The following is a 23,979-nucleotide window of genomic DNA, read 5'->3' as shown; positions in this document are numbered from 1 at the left end:
AACATTTTAGAGTCGTTTAACTTAAATTTCCTCCTGATTTTGAGTGAAGTTCTGACTATAATGTGGAGATGTAGAATATCATACAAAAACACAAACTCTTATAAAAACATCATTATAGATCAAAAATGCTCTCAAAGTGACGAAAACAAAGTGATACGCGGAGTGATACTATAGTGATAATATAAATATCTATATATCAATATAATTATACCGAACATTTATTTTGTTTTATGCTCAAAAATTCTAAATTAAGCAACAAACATGATTGTTTTGAAGTAATAAATATTATTGTCCTTTGTAATTAACTAAAAATTGTAATACTGACACGTTATTACATACATAAAATAAAATAATCTGGTAATAATGCAATGTTTGAACATTTTAAAATAAATATAAATATTTCTTAAGTAATTAAAAGTTAGCTAAAGCTATGTAAGCTTTATATATTAATTTTTAAACTTATTACTGCTACTGATTTTTTAATTCTCAAGCTGTTAAACTCTATCCAGAATTTATTAACTATTTATTACTAACATAGTTTGATTTGTGAATAGTTATAGCCTCGAAGGTGGCTTTTGGTTTGAGGTAAAACATTTTTTCCAGCAAAATTATCAGCTTTTGTGAAAATTAATTCACTTTGAGTCTCAGCCGATTTTATCATATTTTATTTTATTGTATTAATAGTCAATCCTGACCTTTCCAATATGGCCGATGAGTTGACGTATTTAGCTAGAATCATGAACTCGTGACTTTAAAAAAATCAGCCAATCACAGGGCTCGTGGGCGGGATTTACTACTGGTTAAAAAAAAAAGAAAACACTTGTTCCGGGAATCAGCTGTAGCAGTTAGCATCTGTACCTCTGCTAACTCGGCTAATGTATAAGTGACCATTGTTAATGTTTTAGCTACTAATATTTATAAATTCGTAAAGTATTTATTGATTATCTGAGCGGATTGGAAGGTTATTAGAAGCGCACAGGTTGTGTGTGAGTTAGCTTAGCGTGCTAGTTTTCTGATGCTAGCTGTGGAGTGGTGTGTTTACACGGAGAGCTGGGCTACTTCCTGATTATTTACTTTACAGAAACCCTGGGATTCGTGACACTTTTGAAGGTTTGAGGGCAAAAGCAGAACGAACACCTTTTGTTTTTAATGTTTATAATGAGCTGTTGTTATTTATTTATTTATTTATTTATTTGTTAGCAGTTCTGTGTAAGATTGAAAGCATTAGCTAATGACAGCTATTCAGATTTGTTTACAAACAACAACACATCTGGATTTTGGCATCTGTCAACTCGATGAAACCGGTTTGTTGTCGTAAATATGAAGCTGTAAGGGAATCCTGCAGGATCTGCTGGTCTAAGTGTGGGTTCTGTTTCCTTCCAGCTGATGAGAATGTGAAGGTTCTTCTTGTTGCTGATCTGAGAAATAAAGCCTGAGCCTGAAGATGCCTGGAGTGGCTACAGGAGCCAAGGATCTCTACCTGTCCACCTCACTGGGAGATCTGAACAAAAAAGCTGAGGTCAAACCGGACAAAGCCAGCACCAGGCAGTAAGACTGACCGGAGTGTTTTCTGAAATGAAACACTGTTCGTTCTTCTGTTTTTACTGAGTAATGTATTTGGAAGGGGTCAGATTTCTGGACATGACGAACATCCCTTCACATATCTGCCTTTTTACCCTGGACTCATTTTCATTGCGCTAAAAATGACATGCTACCTTCAAACAAATAGTTGAATGAGCTGTGGACACACAAGTTGTACTTGATTAGTAGGTCAGTTAAATTAATTTAAATAACGCTTTTAACATTGTCTCAAAGCAGCTTTACAGAAGGACAGAAACATTAAGAAAAAAAGATAAAAGTTTAAGGTTACTATTTTATCCCTGATGAGAAGCCTGAGGTGAGGGTGATGAGGAAAAACTCCCTGAGATGATCTGAGGAAGACACCTGGAGAGGAACCAGGCTCAGAAGGGAACCTCATCCTCATTTGGTTGACACTGGACAGGAAATGATGTAAATGTAAATAATGACCTTTCTACAACAGCAATCAGGAACTAATCGGTCAGTGTAGTCTCTGAGGTCAATATAGCACTAATTCCTTCCTGACGAGGTCACATGAGAGTAACTCGTCTGTTGTCTGTGCTAGAGACTCAATAACTGACCTAAAATCTAGAGAAGAGTCAGTGCAGAAGACAAAGTGTTAAACCCACTGCATGTAACACGACTGTTCCTGAAGGTCTAGACGGAAGTTTATATTTATATTACCTGCAGTTGTTTCTGTTGCTCAGGAAGAATGCGTTGTAATGTGTCCAGAGGTTTCTACACTCATTCTGTAAAAAAGAATCAGTTCCTCTGATCTGATTCACATCCACACGCCTCTACATAGAAAACGAATCCCTTCAGGATGGAGTGATGGAGGTGGTGACCGTTTGATTCACGTTACTGTAAAACATGACCTTATGGACCAAAGGTCTGATTTATTTTTCACTATGTGTGTGTGTTTGTGTGTGTTTGTGTGTGTGTGTGTTTCAGCTATGTTCAGAGCGCGTGTAAACTCTTTAAAGCAGCAGAGGAGTGCCGTCTGGACCGTGACGAAGAGAAGGCCTACGTCCTGTACATGAAGTACCTGACCGTCCATGACCTCATTAAGAAGAGGCCGGACTTCAGACAGCAACAGGTGGGAAATAAATCGAGGTGAAGAATTAGAAATTATTTACAAAATCCATGTGTAGAGAAAACATTTCTAATATCTGCAGTAATCTAACTCTAGGGTGTAAATGGTGTTGGTGTTTGTAGGTGTTATGAATAAAACGTCCTTACGTAATAAAACGTACTCTGAGGATGAGGAGAACAAATTGTGATGTAATAGATTGGTCATTTGGATTTTTGTTTGTTGGAAAGAACAGCTAAATATTATTCTGTTTTACAAAAAAGATCAGCTGAACAGCTTGCAGCAGGATTAAAGGATCAGCTTGTGTGTTAATAAAGTGATCATCTGATCATCGTTCTGTTCATCAGAACAATAAACTGAACAACTTTAATCACAAGCAGTAGATCAGACTACATTCATTTAGATCTGACGGTCAGCATTCGGTTAGATCTGACGGTCAGCATTCGGTTAGATCTGACGGTCAGCATTCGGTTACATCTGACGGTCAGCATTCGGTTAGATCTGACGGTCAGCATTCGGTTAGATCTGACGGTCAGCATTCGGTTAGATCTGACGGTCAGCATTCGGTTAGATCTCGTGATCATCATTCGGTTAGATCTGACGGTCAGCATTCGGTTAGATCTGACGGTCAGCATTCGGTTAGATCTGACGGTCAGCATTCGGTTAGATCTGACGGTCAGCATTCGGTTAGATCTGACGGTCAGCATTCGGTTAGATCTGACGGTCAGCATTCGGTTAGATCTCGTGATCAGCATTCGGTTAGATCTGACGGTCAGCATTCGGTTAGATCTGACGGTCAGCATTCGGTTACATCTGACGGTCAGCATTCGGTTACATCTGACGGTCAGCATTCGGTTACATCTGACGGTCAGCATTCGGTTAGATCTGACGGTCAGCATTCGGTTAGATCTGACGGTCAGCATTCGGTTAGATCTGACGGTCAGCATTCGGTTAGATCTGACGGTCAGCATTCGGTTAGATCTGACGGTCAGCATTCGGTTAGATCTGACGGTCAGCATTCGGTTAGATCTCGTGATCAGCATTCGTTTAGATCTGACGGTCAGCATTCGTTTAGATCTCGTGATCAGCATTCGTTTAGATCTGACGGTCAGCATTCGGTTAGATCTCGTGATCAGCATTCGGTTAGATCTGACGGTCAGCATTCGGTTAGATCTCGTGATCAGCATTCGGTTAGATCTCGTGATCAGCATTCGGTTAGATCTGACGGTCAGCATTCGGTTAGATCTCGTGATCAGCATTCGGTTAGATCTCGTGATCAGCATTCGGTTAGATCTCGTGATCAGCATTCGGTTAGATCTCGTGATCAGCATTCGGTTAGATCTGACGGTCAGCATTCGGTTAGATCTGACGGTCAGCATTCGGTTAGATCTCGTGATCATCATTCGGTTAGATCTGACGGTCAGCATTCGGTTAGATCTCGTGATCATCATTCGGTTAGATCTCGTGATCAGCATTCGGTTAGATCTCGTGATCAGCATTCGGTTAGATCTGACGGTCAGCATTCGGTTAGATCTCGTGATCAGCATTCGGTTAGATCTCGTGATCAGCATTCGGTTAGATCTGACGGTCAGCATTCGGTTAGATCTCATGATCAGCATTCGGTTAGATCTGACGGTCAGCATTCGGTTAGATCTCGTGATCAGCATTCGGTTAGATCTCGTGATCAGCATTCGGTTAGATCTCGTGATCAGCATTCGGTTAGATCTGACGGTCAGCATTCGGTTAGATCTCGTGATCAGCATTCGGTTAGATCTCGTGATCAGCATTCGGTTAGATCTGACGGTCAGCATTCGGTTAGATCTCATGATCAGCATTCGGTTAGATCTGACGGTCGGCATTCGGTTAGATCTCATGATCAGCATTCGGTTAGATCTGACGGTCGGCATTCGGTTAGATCTCGTGATCAGCATTCGGTTAGATCTCGTGATCAGCATTCGGTTAGATCTGACGGTCAGCATTCGGTTAGATCTGACGGTCAGCATTCGGTTAGATCTCGTGATCAGCATTCGGTTAGATCTGACGGTCAGCATTCGGTTAGATCTCGTGATCAGCATTCGGTTAGATCTCGTGATCAGCATTCGGTTAGATCTGACGGTCAGCATTCGGTTAGATCTGACGGTCAGCATTCGGTTAGATCTGACGGTCAGCATTCGGTTAGATCTCGTGATCAGCATTCGGTTAGATCTGACGGTCAGCATTCGGTTAGATCTCGTGATCAGCATTCGGTTAGATCTGACGGTCAGCATTCGGTTAGATCTGACGGTCAGCATTCGGTTAGATCTGACGGTCAGCATTCGGTTAGATCTCGTGATCAGCATTCGTTTAGATCTGACGGTCAGCATTCGGTTAGATCTCGTGATCATCATTCGGTTAGATCTGACGGTCAGCATTCGGTTAGATCTGACGGTCAGCATTCGGTTAGATCTGACGGTCAGCATTCGGTTAGATCTCGTGATCAGCATTCGGTTAGATCTGACGGTCAGCATTCGGTTAGATCTGACGGTCAGCATTCGGTTAGATCTCGTGATCAGCATTCGGTTAGATCTGACGGTCAGCATTCGGTTAGATCTGACGGTCAGCATTCGGTTAGATCTGACGGTCAGCATTCGGTTAGATCTGACGGTCAGCATTCGGTTAGATCTGACGGTCAGCATTCGGTTAGATCTCGTGATCAGCATTCGGTTAGATCTGACGGTCAGCATTCGGTTAGATCTGACGGTCAGCATTCGGTTAGATCTGACGGTCAGCATTCGGTTAGATCTCGTGGTCAGCATTCGGTTAGATCTGACGGTCAGCATTCGGTTAGATCTGACGGTCAGCATTCGGTTAGATCTCGTGATCAGCATTCGGTTAGATCTCGTGATCAGCATTCGGTTAGATCTGACGGTCAGCATTCGGTTAGATCTGACGGTCAGCATTCGGTTAGATCTCGTGGTCAGCATTCGGTTAGATCTCGTGGTCAGCATTCGGTTAGATCTGACGGTCAGCATTCGGTTAGATCTGACGGTCAGCATTCGGTTAGATCTTGTGATCAGCATTCGGTTAGATCTGACGGTCAGCATTCGGTTAGATCTGACGGTCAGCATTCGGTTAGATCTGACGGTCAGCATTCGGTTAGATCTGACGGTCAGCATTCGGTTAGATCTCATGATCAGCATTTGCTTTAATCCATCAACTGAGCAAAATTCACTTTGCCCATAATCACAGCTTTAGATTTCAACAACATTTCCATTCTCCATCATGTTCCTGGAGTAAGTGCTCTTCAGTCTTTTATTAATAAATGTATGAGATGTACAGAACTGTGGAAAAGTCTGATACACAAACTGATACAGTGAAGAGAAGAAGAGATTTCTACATTATAAAATAGTGACCAGAGATAAACGACAGTGTCAGTGTTATTACATGTTATTTTTCTTTTCCTGCTGCAGGAGTACTTCATGTCCATGCTCGGTCCATCCAGCTTCAAGAAGGCCATCGAGGAGGCGGAGAAACTCTCTGAGAGCCTGAAGTTCAGGTGCTGGTCACTCCACTCACCCCTGACTCCTATACTCTAATTTAGTATAAAGGTCACATGATCACCAATACCATGAACGTGGACACGTCCCAAACCACACCCCTAATTGTAGGAACCATGTTCTCTACAAGTGTTCATGTACCTCATGGGAGTACTGCAGCTGCTGGGACTCCTTATTTACTCTCTAACCCTGTGCTGCATCCTGAGATTTCAGGGTGTATATTATTAGACTCTCTAACTACTGCACTCTGTAGTGGACATGGTGTCTCTCTGACCCTATGGATCCCTGAATCTCACCTGTCCCCTCACCTGTCCCTTCACCTATCTCTCACCTGTCCCTTCACCTATCTCTCACCTGTCCCTTCACCTATCTCTCACCTGTCTCCTCACTCATCTCTCACCTGTCCTCTCACCTGTCTCCTCACTCATCTCTCACCTGTCCTCTCACCTGTCTCCTCACCTGTCTCCTCACTCATCTCTCACCTGTCCTCTCACCTGTCTCCTCACTCATCTCTCACCTGTCCTCTCACCCTGTCTCCTCACTCGTCTCTCACCTGTCCTCTCACCTGTCTCCTCACTCGTCTCTCACCTGTCCTCTCACCTGTCTCCTCACTCGTCTCTCACCTGTCCTCTCACCTGTCTCCTCACTCGTCTCTCACCTGTCCTCTCACCTGTCTCCTCACTCGTCTCTCACCTGTCTCCTCACTCGTCTCTCACCTGTCCTCTCACCTGTCTCCTCACTCGTCTCTCACCTGTCTCCTCACTCGTCTCTCACCTGTCTCCTCACTCATCTCTCACCTGTCCCCTCACTCGTCTCTCACCTGTCCCCTCACTCGTCTCACCTGTCCCCTCACCTGTCCTCTCACCTGTCTCCTCACTTATCTCTCACCTGTCCTCTCACCTGTCCCCTCACTTATCTCTCACCTGTCCTCTCACCTGTCCCCTCACTTATCTCTCACCTGTCCTCTCACCTGTCCCCTCACTTATCTCTCACCTGTCCTCTCACCTGTCCCCTCACTTATCTCTCACCTGTCCTCTCACCTGTCCCCTCACTTATCTCTCACCTGTCCTCTCACCTGTCCCCTCACTTATCTCTCACCTGTCCTCTCACCTGTCTCCTCACTTATCTCTCACCTGTCCTCTCACCTGTCCCCTCACTTATCTCTCACCTGTCCTCTCACCTGTCCCCTCACTTATCTCTCACCTGTCCTCTCACCTGTCCCCTCACTTATCTCTCACCTGTCCTCTCGCAGGTATGAAGAGGAGGAGGTGCGGAAGAAGCTGGAAGAGAGAGAGAAGAGAGAGGAGAAGGAGAGACGAGAACAGAAAGCAGAAATTGATAAAGGCCGAGCGTCGGCCAAAGGCCCGGAGAACAGAAAGGACAGCAAAAAGGTACAAAAAGTCAAAGGGCAACAATAACATGAGCAATAATTAATCAGGCAGGGCGTGGCTTACACCGTGTTTCTCTTACACAGGCTAAAGAACAAAACGAGCTGAAGAGTGTGATCCAGAACTCACCAGGTGTGTGTGTGTGTGTGTGTGTGTGTGTGTGTGTGTGTGTAAGGGTAGGGTAGGGCAAAGTTTGTTATATGCATAAATGATGTCCTCTCTCTCTAGCACCCCTGAGTGGCGGTATCAGTGCTCAGCAGTTGTACACTATGATGAAGGACCCTAGCCTGAGTGTGTTAGTGATGGACACTCGAAAACAAGCTGACTTTGAGGAGTCACACATGGCAGTGCCCAATCAAAGGTGCATCAGTGTTCCTGAGGAGGCCGTCAAACCCGGGTGTGTTCTCTCTCTCTCTCTCTCTCTCTCTCACACACACACACAAATTTGTTCACATATAAATAAGTGCACCTAGAAATATTAGTGTGTGTGTGTGCAGGATAACAGTAAATCAGATCGAGGTGAAGCTGCCAGCAGAGTCTCTGCCTCAGTGGAAACAGCGTGGCTTTGCTGATTACATCGTCCTGCTCGACTGGTTCAGCTCCGTAACTGACCTGAAACTGGGCACCACTTTACAGAGCCTGAAGGATGCGCTGTACAAGGTAGTAATAATAATAATATTAATAATAATGAGGATGATGATAACTTTTATGTGGTGTCTGATGCTCACTCTGTGTGTGTGTGTGTGTGTGTGTGTGTGTCAGTGGGACAGTGTGACGATCCTGCACACAGAGCCTCAGGTTCTAGAGGGAGGCTATGAGAACTGGCTGCTTTATTACCCAATGTTCACCAGCAATGCCAAGATCAGACCTCCACGCCAACACACACACCCCCTGGTACCAGAGTGTGAGTGTACACACACACACACACACACACACCAAAACACACTCACACCAAAACACACTCACACTTTTGATTAGTACACACATTTCACTACACCATCATCCCCTACATTTCCTTTAGTCAGACCTAATCCACATACTGACTGTCCACTTTATTAGGAACACTAGCCCCTAAGTGTGTAGGTGTTTTTGATGATGTCGTCCCAAATGTCATCTTCTTCAGTGAATTTTAGCTACCCGTGTCTGGAGGAGACTCCGCCCGAACCTGCAAGTGTGTGCGTGACGGACGGTGTGCAAGACTTACAATCTAATGGCACCGTAGATGCAGACACAAACGGCAAGACTGCAGCCACTGATACAAACACACACACTCCCTCCCCAACCCCACAGCCAACACCCACGCCGACACCAAGCGTGTCCAGTCCAAAGCAGCCTGCAGCTACGACAAAGCCAATACCACAGGTACACACACACACACACACACAATCATGCATGTGTACCTTATTGATGTGCAACTTATCGTGTGAGGTTGTGTATTTGTGTGTCTCCAGTTCGATAGATCAACCAAGCCGGTGGTTAAACCCTCAGTAAGTGGAAAGTTGAACCCTGAGGGTGTAGCCAAAGAGGGCGGGGCTAAAGATGCTGCCGTTTCCCCGGTGACCAATGGCCCAGTGATTCCGGATCGTTTGGCCAAGCCGAACCTGGAAGAACTGAAAGGAAAAGAGGAAGAGGAGAAACGACACAGAGAAGAGGAGGAGATGAAGAAGAGGAAGGAAGAAGAGGAGGAGGAGGAGAAAGAGAAGAGGAGGAAATTGGAGCGGCAGAAGGCGGAGGAAGAGGAGGAGAAAGCGGAGGATGGAGATGAGAAAGGAAAGAGAGGAGTGAAGGATCAGGCCCTGGATGCTCAGCTCAAGAGCATGTCTCTGGATTCTCCTCTGCCCCACACTGCTGTTTCAGATATAAAGGTGTGTGTGTGTGTGTTGGCAGGGTCACTGACACACACTACAGTGGTGTTCTGATCTACAGAAGTGTTGCTTCCGGGAACAGAATGATTGAATACCCAATGTATAATATTAATTTATACCTGTGTGTGTGTGTGTGTGTGTGTGTGTGCGTTGCAGCGGGAACCTCTCACCCGTGCTCGGAGTGAGGAAATAGGAAGGGTGGTGCCTGGGCTACCTGAAGGCTGGATGAAGGTACCAAATTCACACACATTCATCATCCAGACCTGATTAACCTGAGTGTGATTCAGATTTTGATTCACTCACCTTTGAGTCACACAGACCTAATTGATTCATGTAGATTTCATTTGTCTACACCTGATTTACTTACAAATGATTCACACAGACCTGATTGATTCACCTAGGCCTAAGTCTCTTAGGGTGTAGGTGATATATTCACATACATCTGATTCATATTCACCTACACCTGATTCACCTTCACCTACATCTGATTCACCTTCACCTACATCTGATTCACCTACACCTTCATCTGATTCACCTTCACCTACATCTGATTCACCTTCACCTACATCTGATTCACCTTCACCTACATCTGATTCACCTTCACCTACGTCTGATTCACCTTCACCTACGTCTGATTCACCTTCACCTACATCTGATTCACCTTCACCTACGTCTGATTCACCTTCACCTACGTCTGATTCACCTTCACCTACGTCTGATTCACCTTCACCTACGTCTGATTCACCTTCACCTACGTCTGATTCACCTTCACCTACGTCTGATTCACCTTCACCTACGTCTGATTCACCTTCACCTACGTCTGATTCACCTTCACCTACACCTGTACATAGACCTGATTGACTAAGCAGACCTATCTGTTGTGTGTTTCTCCATGTGTTTTCAGTTCCTGGACACGGTCACCGGGACATATAGGTATTATCACTCCCCCACCAACCGTGTGCATCTTTACCCCCCTGAGGTCACGCCTCCTGCCACACCTCCAGCCACACCCTCTAAGCCCAAACCCCGTGCTGGAACATCAGAGAAGGAGAAGGAGAAAGAGAAGGAGCGAGAGAGGGAGAGAGAGAGAGAGCAGTCCAAACTCAAACGCTCATACTCCTCTCCTGATATCACCCAGGACCTGAACACAGAGACCGCCAGAAAACCCACACACACTCCTACAGTGAACCGAGAAACCAAGTACGCACACACACACACACACACACACACACACTCCTACAGTGAACCGAGAAACCAAGTACGCACACACACACACACACACACACACACTCCTACAGTGAACCGAGAAACCAAGTACACACACACACACACACACACACACTCCTACAGTGAACCGAGAAACCAAGTACGCACACACACACACACACACACACTCCTACAGTGAACCGAGAAACCAAGTACGCACACACACACACACACACACACACACACACACACTCCTACAGTGAACCGAGAAACCAAGTACACACACACACACACACACACACACTCCTACAGTGAACCGAGAAACCAAGTACGCACACACACACACACACACACACTCCTACAGTGAACCGAGAAACCAAGTACGCACACACACACACACACACACTCCTACAGTGAACCGAGAAACCAAGTACACACACACACACACACACACACACACACTCCTACAGTGAACCGAGAAACCAAGTACGCACACACACACACACACACACTCCTACAGTGAACCGAGAAACCAAGTACGCACACACACACACACACACACACACACACACACACTCCTACAGTGAACCGAGAAACCAAGTACGCACACACACACACACACACACACACACACACACGTGAGTGACAGATTTAAATGTGAAAGTTTAGCCCTATTTCATATTGTGTAGCTCCGCCCATCATGTATAGCCCTGCCCACATAACACTAATTTAATTTAAAGTTTAAATTTGTGTGTGTGTGTGTGTGTGTGTGTGTGTGTGTGTGATCAGACCCGTGACTGCCACTTCCTATGCTAAAGCTGAGATCGTTCGTCCATCTGCTGCTAAGATCCGGACCATGAACCCGGTGTTTGGGGGTCTGGGTCCGTGTCTAACTGGACTGCGGAATCTCGGGAACACCTGCTACATGAACTCCATCCTGCAGTGTCTGTGTAACACTCCCTTCATGGCCGATTACTTCAACAGGAACCGCTACCAGGAGGACATCAACAGGTACATGGTGTTCCATCTGAACCTGGTAGATGATCCAGAAGATGCAGGAAGAGAACCTGATACCTGTACGCTGTGTTATTTTTCCCATCAGGTCCAACATCCTGGGCCATAAGGGCGAGGTGGCCGAGGAGTTCGGGTCAATTATGAAGGCTCTGTGGTCCGGTCAGTTCAAGTACATCAGCCCTCGAGACTTTAAAATCACCATCGGTAAAATTAATGACCAGTTCTCCGGCTACGAGCAGCAGGACTCTCAGGAACTTCTGCTGTTCCTCATGGACGGCTTACACGAGGATCTCAACAAGGTAACAGCTGCTCAGGAACCTAAAGATGTCTGGGTATATGTTGGGGAAGTAACAAAATCTGACCATATAATCAGTAATGCATGGTCCAGCCTGTCCAATGAGCAACATCCAGTCTCGACTGTCTAACAGCCAGTGTCCAGTTCCAGTGTCTGATCTCAGCTACCTGATTATCAGCAACCAATGATCAACTCTCAACTAACCTGCACCTGATCCATACCACCTTGCAGTGCTCCAGTCCAGACCTTCAGTAGCCAGTACCGGACAATGATTACCCACTGTTACCCAGTAGGCATTGTCCAGTATTAATTATTTAATAGCCTCTGCACGATTTTGATCTATCAAAATAGGCTCAATGTCTAATCTCAATTAACCATTTACAGAAGAGTCTGTGGTCAGTCGTGGACTCTTCACAAGGTATTGTTCGGTCACTGCTACATGAACACTAACACCTGATTCCAAATACACAGTAGTATTTGGAGTGTCCAGTCTTGATGATTTAATAGTGCAGTCTCAATTACCCAGAAGGCATTGAGTAATTGATAGATTGATTAGTTAGCAGCTAGTGCCTGATTCAGTTAGCCAATATTTAGTGCTGGACATCTTGATTAAATAAATGCCCAGTAGTCTGTCCCCAGTCCCTCTATTGCTGTAGGGTCAGCTGGTCATCAGCACCTGATTCTAATTACCCAGAAGGCTGTGCTTAATCCTGATTATCCAATAGGACATGATGTCTCAGTCGGTATTGACCAATCCTGACCTGATCATCAATAGATCACCCAGAAGTCACAGCCTGATCCTGACCACCCAGATCCTTTTCTGTCCAGTCATCAGTGTCCACTTGACTGACCAGTGTTTATGTAGAAGCCCCAGCACTAGCAGGACAACACACTTTTCATGATTTCTGATCAATGAAAAGTTTTCTTGATCACATTTATTATGAATTTCTTCTTTTCTTTCCTTTTCTTTTGGTTGTCATTGTGACGGCCTGTGTAGAGAGTAAGTACTCATGAGCTGTTCGTGTGTGTGTGTGTGTGTGTGTGTGTGTGTGTTCCATCATTCCGCATCGGTCCTGTCCGATTGCTCAAAGAACATCACACACACATTGTCCTGTTTGTTTTTGGTTTGGAGTGTGTGTATGTGTGTGTGTGTATGTGTGTGTGTGTGTGTATGTGTGTGTGTGTATGTGTGTGTGTGTGTGTGTGTGTGTGTGTGTGTGTGTGTGTGTCTCTTTGTGCATGGATATTAGGATTGTTTTCAGTGTGTGTGTGATTTTTTTTTATTTCAATGTGACAATTCTGTCAGGCCACACCCATTTTTAAATGCATTAGCCCCGCCCATTTTGTCTCTCATGCTGATAAACAGTGTGACAGCACAGAGATTCCTGTTCTCAGGTGTGTGTGTGTGTGTGTTTTATGGTGTCACTCCCCTCTCCCCCCCTTAGGCAGATAACCGTAAGCGATGGAAGGACGAGGTGTGTGATGCGGTGGATGATGTCAGCGTGGCGGACTGGGCGTGGCAGAAGCACAAGCTGCTGAACGAGTCCATCATTGTCTCCTTGTTCCAGGGTCAGTTCAAGTCCACACTGCAGTGTCTGACCTGCCACCATCGCTCTCGCACCTTCGAGACCTTCATGTACCTGTCACTGCCGCTCGCATCATCCTATAAGTGCTCTCTGCAGGTACACACACACACACACACACACACGTCCCTCTCCTCACTATAGCTCTTCACTTACATCATGATGTTTTACCCTCTCTCACTGTGTGTGTGTGTGTGTGTGTGTAGGAGTGTTTGAAGCTCTTCTCTAAGGAGGAAAAGTTGACGGACAATAATAAGGTTTTCTGCCCACACTGTAAAGCTCAGAGGGAATTCACCAAGAAGCTGGAGATCTGGAAGGTTCCACCCATCCTGCTCATACACCTGAAGCGGTGAGAGAGCGTGTGTCTGTGTGTGTGTGTGTGTTTGTCTATGTCTGTCTGTCTGTGTCAGTTTGTCTGTCTGTGTCTCTGTGTGTCTGTATGTCTGTCTGTCTGTGTGTCTGTCTATATCTGTCTGTCTGTGTGTCTGTCTTTGTCTCTGTCTGTGTGTCTCTGTCTGTCTGTCTGTGTGTCTGTCTGTCTGTGTCTGTATGTCTGTGTGTCTATGACTATGTCTGTCTGTGTGTCTGTCTTTGTCTCTGTCTTTGTCTCTGTCTGTGTGTCTTTGTCTCTATGTCTGTGTGTCTCTTGTCTGTCTGTGTCTGTGTGTCTATGTCTGGGTCTGTCTGTGTATCTATGTTTGTGTCTGTCTGTGTATCTATGTTTGTGTCTGTCTTTGTCTCTATGTCTGTGTGTCTGTCTTTGTCTCTGTCTTTGTCTCTGTCTGTGTGTCTTTGTCTCTATGTCTGTGTGTCTCTGTCTGTGTGTCTATGCCTGGGTCTGTCTGTGTCTGTCTGTGTATGTCTGTGTATCTATGTTTGTGTCTGTCTTTGTCTCTATGTCTGTGTGTCTGTGTGTCTGTCTGTCTGTCTGGGTCTGGGTCTATGTCTGGGTCTATGTCTGTGTGTCTGTGTCTGAGTTTCACTGATGTGTGTGTGTGTGTGTGTGTGTGTGTGTGATAGACCAAGTGCTAATTGTTTTTACAGCATGTGGGTGTGAAGAAGATGACTTTATCAGCTATCTAGGGCTCAACTGAACAAATTTATGGTTTAGAAAAGAACAATAGTGCTGATGTATTGTGTGTGTGTGTGTGTGTGTGTGTGTGGGTAGGTTCTGGTATGAGGGCCGATGGAAGCAGAAGCTCCAGACCTCAGTGGATTTCCCTCTGGAGAATTTGGACCTGTCCCAGTATGTCATCGGGTCGAAAAGCAACCTGAAGAGATACAACCTGTATGCAGTGTCTGTGAGTATCAGCATGAAGACCTGACTGACTGGACACTCCAGATAACCAGTACTAACCAGTACTAACCAGTACTAACCTCGCCTACTGTCAGAGCTGCTGTTAGAGAGAATTATTCAACACCTTCTGACCTCTCTCTCTCCCTCCCTCTCTCTCTCTGTAGAATCATTACGGTGGACTGGACGGCGGTCACTACACAGCGTACTGTAGAAATGCAGCTCGTCAGAACTGGTTTAAATTCGACGATCACGAGGTGTCGGAAATCTCCACCTCCTCTGTCAAGTCGTCGGCTGCCTACATCTTCTTCTACTCCTCCCTCTGAGGCCACACCCACTCGGATGACCACGCCCAAGTGCCGACTGACCCGAGAGCCACAGAGCTGCTGTGGGTGGAGCTTAAAGGCCCAGCGTGAAGAAGCAGATGAAGGAGTTTTAGTGAGAATGTGAAAGTCTCCCTTCCTCCTTCTCTCTCTCTCTCTCTCTCTCTCTCCCTCCCTCCCTTTCTCTCTCTCCATCTCTCCCCCTCTCCCTCCCTCCCTCTCTCTCTCTCTCTCTCTAGCGAAATCTGTTATTCCTGACTGTACCAGAAGGGGCGGAGCTTTCTCCCGCCATTGTCCCACCATTGGACACTAATGACATTTGGGACACGGCCGAGCGCAGTCTGATCTTCCGCTTCTGAGATGAACTCACGAGCTCATGTACATACGGCTAATGGAGATGTGTCCTGTCTTTTCTTTTTCTTTCTTTTTTTTTTTTAATTTCCATTTAAAGTGACCAAGTCCTCCTCCAGAGAGAGTGATTGAGTCACCTGTCTGTCTGTCTGTCTGTCTGTCTGTCTGTCCGTCCTTCACCGCACCAATCCAGTCTTTTTCATTTCCACTTCCCTTAATATCGCTCCCAAATGACTCCATATTACATATAGATTATGACAACTTCCTGTTTCCTCATGTAATATATATATATATATATACATTAACCTTTATCCTATGCACTACATGTAAAATCAGGAGCCATTTTTAATTACGCACTGACCCTGCACCCTATGTAGTGCACTAGACATGTCCCATTCTCCAATGATTGATGTTGGACCCTCTGGAAGCTCCGCCCATCTCTCCCTGTGTAATGCCGTTTTCCCCGCCTCCCTTCCTCCTTCTTTAACGTGGCACTGCACGTGGTTCCTGTTCTGACCGGACACAGTGTGAGAGAGAGAATAAGCCATGGTCAGGATCGGAGTGTCCTCGTTATTCTGAGCCTCCTGTAATCATCTTTCTGTTATTAACATATCATATAGCGCTGAGTTCGTTAACTCATTATCTGTCTCGTTATCTTGTCATTTATGTGTTTGTAAGTCTTTCATCAATGTGTTTTTCTGCTCCATGTTTATAATCTAATGCAGTGGTCTCACACACACGCACAAACATGCTGTACACTAACATTTACTTATATATATATATATATATGCTAGTCTGGCTGTGCTAACCTGAGCATAGCTTAGCAAACTAAAATCTGGACAGAGAAGATACTTTAGAACCCAACTGTGCATTCTCTCCACTAAAGTCCAGCTCCATTAATGCTGAGGTCAGTGAGGAGGAAAACTGTTGGACAATACTATGGGTAACTGAGAAGCTGCAGCTTTCACTCATCTCCAGAACGCATTTCTCACACACTTTCTGTGTAGAATCTGACTGGGTCACTCCTGCTACTCAACCCCTCCCCCAATCATTATTCTGACCAATCATCTTAGGGTGTGGTTTCTTTCCATACTCTTCAGGTCCCTACTTTTCTCCTGGTATTCCAGGGTTCCTCGTCCCACAGCTCTCTGATCTTCTCATGACCTCTTGATGTCTTTAAGGTTGCTTGTTCCTTGTGCTCTCCTGCAGAACCCTGAAACATCTCACACAGTGCTGAGGAACCATGAGCTTTATAATACTAAGTGTTGGTGCATTCAGACTGTAGGACCTGACTGTAGCATCAGCTATCAGTAATTTCACCTCCACACACACACACACACACACACACACACACCCATTCTGTGGGGCCTGTTGAGTTCCACCCACTCTTAGGCAGAGAAATCAGCTGATCTTGGAGCATAAATATCAAGCACAGCTGAGCACCCTTTAATGCTGGCCAGCATCACACACACACACACACACACACACAACCAAACTGTTGGCTTTATCATTGTTAGAGATGGATCACTCAGTGGACCGTATAACTCCTATAATTAACCAGCTGTGACAATAAAGCTAATCAAACACACACTCGTGTCTTGCCTCAGTGTTACATTCTTTACTAGTGTACACACAAACACACATAAACACACACACAAACACAGTTTGTTTTGTATTTTAATTTGTTTAAATGTTCTCCAGTACAAAAAAACCCCTCCTGAATTATATCCCCTCATGTTTGAATAAAATACTCATTCTGAGCCACGCCTCTTCATAACTCCGCCCTACACAGCTCCTTAAAATTCTCATACATCATTCATGTACAACAAAATAATAATAATTAAAATAAAAAATAATAATAAAGATAATATAGTACCTCTGTAACATTAAAAAGTTGTGTTTGGACATCGGACAAAATTAAAACTGTAAAAGCTGCATTGCAATTTGCCCAGTTTACATGATCTGTGTGTGTGTGTGTGTGTGTGTGTGTGTGTGATACTGGAGACGTATAAAAAAGACGTATCATGGTTAAGTCTCAGTGTTGATCTGCAGTTCATGATGACGTGAGATTTGATACAAGGCAAGGTGCGGTCAATAACGGTGAGAGCCGCTGTACACTCCAATGTCCAGCAGATAAACATCACAATAAAGTCTCTTAAAAACTCTGATTTAGAATCTTTACATCGCCTCACTGCAGTCTGGACCAACCGAGACGCAGGAGCACTGACACAACTACTCATCATTCCTTCACACACACACACACACACACACACACACACTTTCCAACTCACTCACTCCCTGAATCACTTGCTCACTGACTCGCTCAGGCACTGACTGACTCACTGATTCACTCACTGACTCATTCACTCAGTTGCTCACTCACTGACTCACTCACACACTGACTGACTCATTGAGTCACTCGCTCACCCACTCATTCACTCATTTACTCAGTTTACTCATTTACTCACTGACTGACTCGCTGACACTCACACACTCGCTGACACGCACACACTCGCTGACACGCACACACTCGCTGACACGCACACACTCGCTGACACGCACACACTCGCTGACACGGACAGACAGACAGACAGGACTCTGTGTCTCTTTGGAGGGTTTCCAGCTCCCACACAAATGTGGGGTCCTAGAGGTGCTGCTTCTTTAGTGTATAAGTATGTGTGTGTGTGTGTGTGTGTGTGTGTGTGTGTGTGTGTGTGTGTGTGAGTCACAGCATTAAGCGCATAGAAGGGCGCTGTTCTTTAGCCCCGCCCCCTGTCTGTGTAGAAGTTGCAGGGCTTTCTGTTTGATCGTCCTGCTGCAGGGTCACTTTCTCTGGTGTGTAGTCGTTCCGCTTCAGGTCTGAAACACACACACACACACACACACACACACACACACACACAAAAGTAAAATACAGAGTTAAAGAGGTTTTTAACAGCTTCTTATTTTAAAGGAACACACACAAACTCGCTCGCTCACTCACTCTCACACTCTCTCACTCTCACTCACACTCACTCACTCTCACACACTCTCTCACTCTCACTCACTCACTCACTCTCACTCACACTCACTCACTCTCACTCTCACACACTCTCTCACTCTCACTCACTCACTCACTCTCACACTCACACTCACTCACTCACTCTCACACTCACTCTCACTCACTCTCACACACTCTCTCACTCTCACTCACTCACTCTCTCACACTCACTCACTCACTCTCACACTCACACTCACTCACTCACTCCCACTCCTCCTCTCCACACTCTCCTAATAAATCTCAAACACACTCACTCTCCTCTCACACTCCCATAGTAGATAATGAAAGATGAGAATGAGATAAATAGTGTGAAAAATAGTATAAATAACAAAATAGATAAGGTGAAGGTAAGATAAATAAATAGATAAATAAAGTAGTTGGTGGATAATAAATCGTGAGATGTGTCAGATGTGGGTGTAGTGAAGATATAAATAAATACATATGTAATGGAGTGTAAATGAGTAGTGTAATACTAAGATGTGAAGATGAGATAGTAAATAAATGTGATGAAGAGTAGATGATAGTGTGAGTGGTGAAGGTGTGAAGATGAGTAGTAGGCCCAAATAAAGGTGAAGATGGTGAATGCAGAATGGTAATGGAGCTGAAAATGGGTGAGTAGTGAAGACCAGATGGTAGTGACCAGATGAGGTAGCAGAGTGGCTGGGTGTAGGAGATGGTAGTGTGAAAAAATGAAGGAGTGCGGCCAGTAGGTGTTTGAATAAATGAAGGCCATAGTGGTAGCAGTGAGTAGGCCAGGTGGCATAAAAATAAATCCCAGATGAATGGTGGGTAGTGAAGGATATGGAAAAATGGTGATGCCGAGGTGGGTAGTGAATATGGGTGTAAGACGGAGTAGTGTGAGCCCAGGTAGTGTAGTGGTAGTGAGTGTGAGGTGGTAGGTCCCAGTGAAGTGAAGTGGTGAGTGGTGAGTGCGTGTAAGGTGAAGGTGAGCCAGGTGGTGAGGCCAGGTAGTGTGTGAGGCCCAGGGTAGTGGTGAGAGGTGGTACAATAATGGCCAGTAAATATGAGGTCCAGGTGTGCCCGAAGGTAGCGGCTGGTAAAAATGGTATTGAATAGTAAAGCCAGTAACCCAATGGCAATGGTACCAGTGGGAAGTAATAATGAGTAGTGTGAAAAATGGTAATAATGAAGAAATAGTGAAATTGGTAAAATGTGAGGTAAAATTATGAAGATAGATAAAATAAATAAATAATAAATATTAATAATGTGATAGTAATAAATGAAATAATATAATAAATAATATAAATGAAATAAAAATAATAAGATGAGTGAAATAATAATAAATAAAAACTAAATATGAGTATGAGTAGTAAATGAACCAGTAAGTAATAAATAAGGTATAATAATAGAAGATATAAATAATAAAAATAAATAAATGATATGGGCCAGTGGGTAAGGGTGAATAAATAATGTACAGTAAATATGTAGTAGTGAAGGGTAGGTAAATAAATAAATTAAATAATAGCTGGTATAAGGTGAGGTGTATAAGGTAGGTGAGTGGGCATGTGAAGGCGGTAATGAGGCCAGGTGGGCGTAAATAAATAATAAATGTGGTGAAATACGAAGGCCATAAAGGTGTAAATTGAGGTGGTGGCGGGTGGGTGGCGGAAATAGTGAATAAATAATAAGGTGGGTGTGAGGTGGCGAGTAGGGTAGGGTAATGTAAAATGAACCGAAATGGAAAAGATGATAAATAAAAATAAATAAATGAGATAAAATGGAGTAATGAAAATATAGGTGAATGTGTGAAGGCCAGATGTGAAATGGAGTCAGTGAAAGTGTGTGAAATAAGTAATGAATGAAATGGTAGTGCCAGATGTAAGATGTGACAAAATGGCAGTAATGGTGAAGTAGGTAGGTAGATGGGTGTGAGTGGTGTAATGAAAGTGGGTGTGAAAAGTTAGTGTGAGTGTGGGTAGGTGAGCGTGGGTGTGAGTATTGAGTGTTTGCGGTGTCAGTTATTGAAGATGGTACCAGAGGCCAGGGTAGTGAAGGGTGGTGGGTGTGCCAGTAAGGTATTGGCGACCGGGTGAGTAGTGGTGGTGAGTAAGTTTGGAGGTGTGAGGGTGGTAGGGTGGGTACAGGGTGGCCAGTGTGGTATTGGTAAGATGTAAGTGAAGAGTAGTGAGGTATTGATAGAGTGGGTAGGAGTGGGTGAATTGGTAGTGAAGGTGTGTGAGTAGGGTGGGCGAGTGCCAGGTGTGGTGTGGTGCAGTGCCAGTGTATAGCCAGGTGAGAGTAATAAATATAAATAATAATAAAAGGGTGGCAAATAATAGTAGTAGTAATGAGTGGAATGAGGCATAAATAGAATGAATAATAAATACAGTAATAAATAATAGGTAATGGTAGATAGGATAATAAATGAAATAGGTAGATGGGGCGGGCAGGAGTATAATATAAATATAAAAATAGATAATGAGATAATAAATGCGTAAATAGGTGTAATGGAGTAATGAGTAATGTAAACAGGTAATGAATAAGAATGAGTAGTAAATGTGAAATAGTGCCAGAGTGAGCCCAATAATGAGAGAATGTGTGTCAAATATGAAAATAGCGGCCAGTCGATAATGTAGTAGTGAAATGAGTATGAAAAATAATGAGACTGGGTAGGCCAGTGTGAAGGTGGCGGAGTAAATTGAAGATAGTCGGATGTGTGGTGGTAATGGTGTGGTGAGCGGGTAGATGTGAAAGTAGTAAAGTGGGTGAGTGAGCTGGCCAGTAAGTGAAATAGATAGTGGAGGGTGTGGTGTAGGTGTAGGCCAGATGAGTAAGGGTAGTATGAGGCCAGGCGTGAAGGCGTGAAGGTGGCCGAGTGGTGTGAAGTATGAAGTGTGAGTGGCGGGTACGAGGGGGGGCCAGTGGTAGTGTAAAAATGAAAGATGAGTGAGTGTGATAAAGTAAAGCGGGTAGTGAGTCAAGGTGTGAAGGTAAGGTCCAGATGTGGCCAAATGTAGAAGTGCTGGGTAATGGTAGTGAGTAGGCCATAATGAAGAAGTGAATGATAGTGAAAAGTGGCCAATGTGGTGGTAGTGAATCAGTAGGTAAAAGTATTGTGAAGGAGTAGTGGTGAAGGCCATGGAGTAATGAAGAAAGGCCAGTAGTGTGATGAAGTGTGCCAGGAATGAAAGGCCAGGTAGGGTGGTGAGGCCAGGTGGCGTGGTGGCCCAATGGCCACAGTAGTGGCCCGAAGGTGAGTGGGGTATTGAGAGGCCGGGGTGGCCAGGTGAGTGGCCAGTGTAGGTGAAGATGAGTGAGCCAGGTGAGGCCAGTGGCGGGCAGGTAGTAGTAGGAAAGGTAGTGAGTGAAGTGTGAAGGTGGGTGGCCCAGGGTGAGCCCAGTGAAGTGAGAGGTGGAGGGCAGGTGAGTAGTGTGAAGGCCATATAAAGTGAGAAAGGGTATGAAGTGAGTAGGGTAGTGAGAAGGCAAGAATGTAGTGAAGTGAAAGATGAAGATAGATGAATTAGTAGATGAGATAGGTGTAGATGAAGATGAATGGTGTGTGTGAAGGTGATGGTGATGATTAGTAGGTGAAGATGAGGATAGTGAAGGTGTGTGAAGGTAGATGGTGTAGTGAGGTGGGTAGATGTGGTAGATGTCGAGATGAGTGAGATGATGTGAGATGGTGTAGTGAGGTGGTGAGTGTGTGAAGTATGGTGGGTGAAGTAGATTGTGGAGGTGTGTGGGTAGTGGAGGTGGGCGGATGTGAAGGTGGTGGGTGGTAGACCTGGTGAGTGGCGTGAGTGTGAGAGGTGAAGGTGAGTAGTGAGTGGTGAGTGAATGTGGTGGGTGAGTATGGTGTGGGAGGGCAGTGTCGGCGAGGCCCAGGTGAGTGAGTGGGAGAAGGTGAGTATTGAGTGTGGTGGTGTGGTGGCTGGTGTCGAAGGTGGGCCGAGTGAAGGTGGGCCCAGGCGGGCGGGTGAAGAGAGCGTGTGAGTGAAGGTGAGTGAGTGTGAAAGGTGAGTAGGTAATGAAGGTAGATAATAAATAATAATGAAGGTGTATCCGGTGAGTAGTGTAAGTGTAAGAAAATAAAGTAATATAATAATGAGCGAAGGTGAAGGTAGTGGGCAATAGCAGTGTGGCCAAAATAAGTAGAGTAATAAGAGTGTGTGGTGAATGAAATAATGGCCAGTGTAAGGTGGTGACCGTGGTGGGTGTGAGCTGGTAGATGGCCAGGTGAGTGTGGTAGTGAGTATTGGGGCAGGTAATGGGTGGGCGGCGCCAGATGAGTAGTGAGTAGGTGTGGCAGGGAGTGACCCGAGTGGTGGTGAGTGGGTATTGAGTGAAAGGGTGAGTGGTACGGGAGTGAGTAGTGGTGGCGAGGGGTAGGAGGGCGGGTGGCGAGTGGTGTGGGGTGAGCAGGGTAGTGGTGGTGAGCCAGGTCATCTCCTCCTCATGTTCTCCTCCTCCTCTCATCTCTCCATCTCCGAGAGGCTCCAGTGGCAGTACCTCCATCTCCACCTCCTCCCAGTGAAACACCCATGTAGCGGCATCATAAATAAATAAATGAAATAAATAAATATGGTGCGCTCCTCTCATAAAATAAATCTCAGCGTACGTCAAATCCTTAAATAAATAAATCATAAAATGTGAAATAAATAATAAATAATAAATAGTGAGTAATAAAAGACTACTAGATAAATGATAGTGGGTCATAAAAATGTAAATGACTCAAATCACACTCCTCTCCTCCTCACTCTCACACTCCACTCCTCACACTCACTCTATGACACAAACACTGAATGAAATGATGAGCTCAATAAGCTGATAGTGGAAATAAACTCAGTAAGTAAGTGTGAGGTGGAGTAAATGTGTGAGTGAAGTAGATGAGGCGAATGATGAGTGTGAGTGATAGTGTGTGTGGATGGGGGGTGGGTAGTGTGGAGTCGTGTGAAGGTAGTGGTGGATGAGCCATGGTAGTGTGTGAATGAGGTAATGAAGGTAATGGTGGGTGCTGAGTGAAGGGTGAGTGGTGTGAAGGTGGTGGTGTAGGCCAGGCGTGAAAGGGTGTTGAGTGAGGTGGGGAGGGATGTGGTGAGTGAAGCCGAGGTGAAGGTGTAGTGAGGTGGTGAAGGTGGGGTGAAGAGGTGAGGTGGTGAGTGCGGTGTAGTGTCGAGTGTGGTGCCAGGTGGCCCAGGTGAGTAGGTGAGTGTGAGTGGTGAAGGTGAGTGGCGAGAGAAGGTGAGTGGGCGCCAGTGCCAGGGCCAGGTAGGAGGGCCGGGGTGAGCGGGGGGTGGCGGAAGAAGCACACACACAGAGGGCACGTGGTAGGCCAGTGAGGCCACTCGGAGGGGTACACAGTAGGCCTCGCACACACACACACTGGGGGCGGCGGAAGGTAGATTCGCACACACACTACACTGCGCACACACAGACTCAGGCTCTGCCCACA

At 45.3% G+C, this 23,979-nt stretch overlaps 2 protein-coding genes across 3 annotated transcripts in view; one reads left to right on the top strand and one right to left on the bottom strand.

Moving 5' to 3' along the window:
• The first annotated feature begins 760 nt into the window (after positions 1 to 760).
• usp8 (ubiquitin specific peptidase 8) lies at positions 761 to 17,111 on the top strand. Of its 2 annotated transcripts, none has more exons than XM_058387927.1 (19): positions 761 to 877; positions 1,384 to 1,548; positions 2,530 to 2,674; positions 6,118 to 6,203; positions 7,457 to 7,595; positions 7,679 to 7,724; positions 7,821 to 7,989; positions 8,090 to 8,252; positions 8,355 to 8,496; positions 8,716 to 8,954; positions 9,044 to 9,457; positions 9,614 to 9,688; positions 10,362 to 10,657; positions 11,453 to 11,674; positions 11,766 to 11,976; positions 13,418 to 13,654; positions 13,762 to 13,904; positions 14,724 to 14,856; positions 15,017 to 17,111. In XM_058387927.1, the coding sequence occupies exons 2-19, from the start codon at positions 1,445 to 1,447 to the stop codon at positions 15,173 to 15,175; spliced, it is 3,123 nt and encodes a 1,040-aa protein (XP_058243910.1). In that variant the 5' UTR covers positions 761 to 877; positions 1,384 to 1,444; the 3' UTR covers positions 15,176 to 17,111. The 2 variants fall into 2 exon arrangements, with proteins under 2 accessions (XP_058243910.1, XP_058243909.1); XM_058387926.1 differs by having other exon boundaries at positions 801 to 1,110.
• A 1,083-nt stretch (positions 17,112 to 18,194) lies between these two features.
• The window catches only part of trpm7 (transient receptor potential cation channel, subfamily M, member 7), a 59,129-nt gene continuing 53,344 nt past the window's right edge, over positions 18,195 to 23,979 (bottom strand). The window contains exon 40 of the mRNA XM_058386995.1: positions 18,195 to 18,464. Coding sequence (XP_058242978.1) covers positions 18,249 to 18,464 — 216 coding nt within the window. The 3' untranslated portion in view covers positions 18,195 to 18,248. The remainder of the gene's footprint in view (positions 18,465 to 23,979) is intronic.

The sequence above is a fragment of the Hemibagrus wyckioides genome, linkage group LG04, assembly GCF_019097595.1.
Source record: "Hemibagrus wyckioides isolate EC202008001 linkage group LG04, SWU_Hwy_1.0, whole genome shotgun sequence".
In the NCBI taxonomy this organism is placed as follows: domain Eukaryota; kingdom Metazoa; phylum Chordata; class Actinopteri; order Siluriformes; family Bagridae; genus Hemibagrus; species Hemibagrus wyckioides.
Note: the sequence above shows the minus strand (reverse complement) of the source record. Positions and strands in the feature narration are given on the sequence as shown.

Excerpts from the sequence above, each read along its gene's own strand:
- usp8 (XM_058387927.1), top strand. The coding sequence starts at position 1,445 with ATGCCTGGAGTGGCTACAGGAGCCAAGGATCTCTACCTGTCCACCTCA. Across the intron at positions 9,689-10,361 it reads TACCTGAAGGCTGGATGAAG|TTCCTGGACACGGTCACCGG; the intron begins GTACCAAATTCA and ends ATGTGTTTTCAG. Across the intron at positions 11,977-13,417 it reads TACACGAGGATCTCAACAAG|GCAGATAACCGTAAGCGATG; the intron begins GTAACAGCTGCT and ends TCCCCCCCTTAG.